General features: G+C 33.0%; 1 protein-coding gene across 1 annotated transcript in view; it reads left to right on the top strand.

Moving 5' to 3' along the window:
* The window catches only part of LOC107657979 (multiple epidermal growth factor-like domains protein 6), a 39,208-nt gene extending 37,151 nt beyond the window's left edge, over positions 1-2,057 (top strand). Inside the window, exons 32-34 of the mRNA XM_016446337.1 lie at positions 13-141; positions 216-386; positions 1,387-2,057. Coding sequence (XP_016301823.1) covers positions 13-141; positions 216-386; positions 1,387-1,451 — 365 coding nt within the window. The 3' untranslated portion in view covers positions 1,452-2,057. The remainder of the gene's footprint in view (positions 1-12; positions 142-215; positions 387-1,386) is intronic.
* Positions 2,058-2,261: the final 204 nt, after the last annotated feature.

Here is a 2,261-nt window from a genome sequence, read left to right on the forward strand (position 1 = left end):
TTTCGTCCTCAGAATGTAAGCAGGGCACATTCGGTCCGAGCTGCTCTCTGTCATGTGACTGTGCGGAGGACACACCATGTGACCCGGTGAGCGGCAGCTGTATCTGCACCTCAGGAAAGACGGGCGTCCGGTGTGACAGCGGTGAGTCCAGCAACACTAATGCCCGTTCATGATTAGATATGAATATGCTTTTCTAATGTGTGCTGTGTTGACAGACTGCAGTGTGAGGCGGTACGGGCCCGACTGCGCGTTCAGCTGTGAATGTGAGAACGGAGCTCAGTGCGACAGCAGAAGCGGACGCTGCACGTGTCTGAACGGCTGGATCGGCCTCACATGCTCACAACGACAACCTGCTTCATATCACACAACAGAACTACAGAATCAGGGTTTGCAATCAAGCCAAAAACAAAAAACTCAGAACTTGAATATAAATATATTTATTATTGCAGATGATTCTGAATCAATGAATTGAAAGCTTTCGGTTTTATGATGGTCAGTCAATGTCTGTGGATACCATAAAAAACTAAATTCTCTATGACTTCTCATAAAGCAGTGTTTAAGTCATTGTATTTTTATATATTAGAAAAAATAGCATATTAAAGACATACACATATAATCAAAGATATACTATTATAATATTTATTCATCCATTAACATTTTGGTTTCTGCTAGTTTTAGTAATTTTTCTTTCAATTTTAGTAGTCTATATAGTTTTTATTGTTATATTTTGTTTACATTGGCGTTTTAGTAATTTTGTTGTTTTTCATTTTTATTATTTTTAAAGTGTATAGTTTTTATTTTTATATCTTGTTTACATTTGAGTAATTTTGATTTTTCATTTTTATTAGTTTCTTTTAATAAGTCAGTTTATTTGTATTAATATTTCAGTTTTACTTATTTTAGTACATCAAGTTTAAATGAAAATGAGAAATGTTTTCTTTCTAAAATAAAATAAGTTTAGGTTCATTAATATTTGATTTCAGTTACTGTGTATTTTATAAGTAACTTTTTAAATGGGTTTTAGGTTTAGTTCTATTGAACCTGCAAAACAGTAACATTTAATATTCGTCAACTACATTCGTTAACAAACAAACAATGAAAAATACTTCTAAAGCATTTATCAATCTTAGTTAATGTTGATTCCAACATTTACTAATATATGTTATTAAAATCAAAAGTTGTATCCATTAATGTTATTTAATAAACCTGAGCCAAAATGAACTAACAATGAACAGTTGTATTTTAAAGCTTAATAAATACTGTAACAAATGTATTGCCCATTGTTAATGCATTAAATATAGTTAAACGGAACCTTATTGTAAAGTGTTACTGTTTGAATAACTCTGATAGACACGTGATTTAATGGCTGTGATTGTGTTTTTGCAGCTGGACCTCCAGAGCTGGACTCCAGACGTTCAGAAGAGAATCAGTCGCAGCTCAACACCTCGTAGCGCTAGCAAACACACACACACACACTGAGCTCAGTCACAGCACAACTGTGTTTAAGAGCTGTTTGCAGGTTCATCCAGACCCACAGGAGCCTCTTCAGCGATCACCTTCAAACACACAGATGCACTTTACTCAAGTTCACACTTGATCCTCCATCGTCTGTGTTTTAGTACTGTTGTGATGCAGAGATTTTAAAGAGGCTGGATCACATTTGACTGGACTAAACAAGAGAAAAGTGCCTTTCCATTTCATAACACTCTTTGTTTATTATAGCTGTTTTTTATTTTATAAAATAAAAGTCCCAGATGGTTTACTAATTTGACACAATCTGTGGTTGAACACAAACTGTATTTGTTTACCTCTTTGACAGACTGTAACATCTGATGAAACATCTGTGTGGATGTCAATATTGAACTGTACATGAAGTGACCTTTCACAATGTTAGAAATGGTGCTAGGATGGCCTTTATTAAAGGAGGACCTGTATATGTTAATATTAGAAAACATTCGCAACTGATGCATTTTTAATGCTTTTGATTAATGTTTTGTATAAAGTTTGAATTATTTATGTTTTGTAAAATACAATTGTAGATGTTTTGCAAACTTTTTAATGTGTGAACGTCTTACTTGTGCCTCCCTGGAATGCTTTTTTAAAATTATTATTACTAAGCATGTGTTATGCATAAATATTTTAAAGAGTTGTGTGCTATATTTTTAATTCAGCAAGTTGTCTAATTAAAAAAATTTTTTTTTTTTAAATCCAGGGGTTGGATTTGTGAAACTTTTTTTTTTTTTTTTTAAAATAAAACGTCT

Source organism: Sinocyclocheilus anshuiensis, unplaced genomic scaffold (genome assembly GCF_001515605.1).
Source record: "Sinocyclocheilus anshuiensis isolate Anshui unplaced genomic scaffold, SAMN03320099.WGS_v1.1 scaffold147, whole genome shotgun sequence".
Classification (NCBI taxonomy): domain Eukaryota; kingdom Metazoa; phylum Chordata; class Actinopteri; order Cypriniformes; family Cyprinidae; genus Sinocyclocheilus; species Sinocyclocheilus anshuiensis.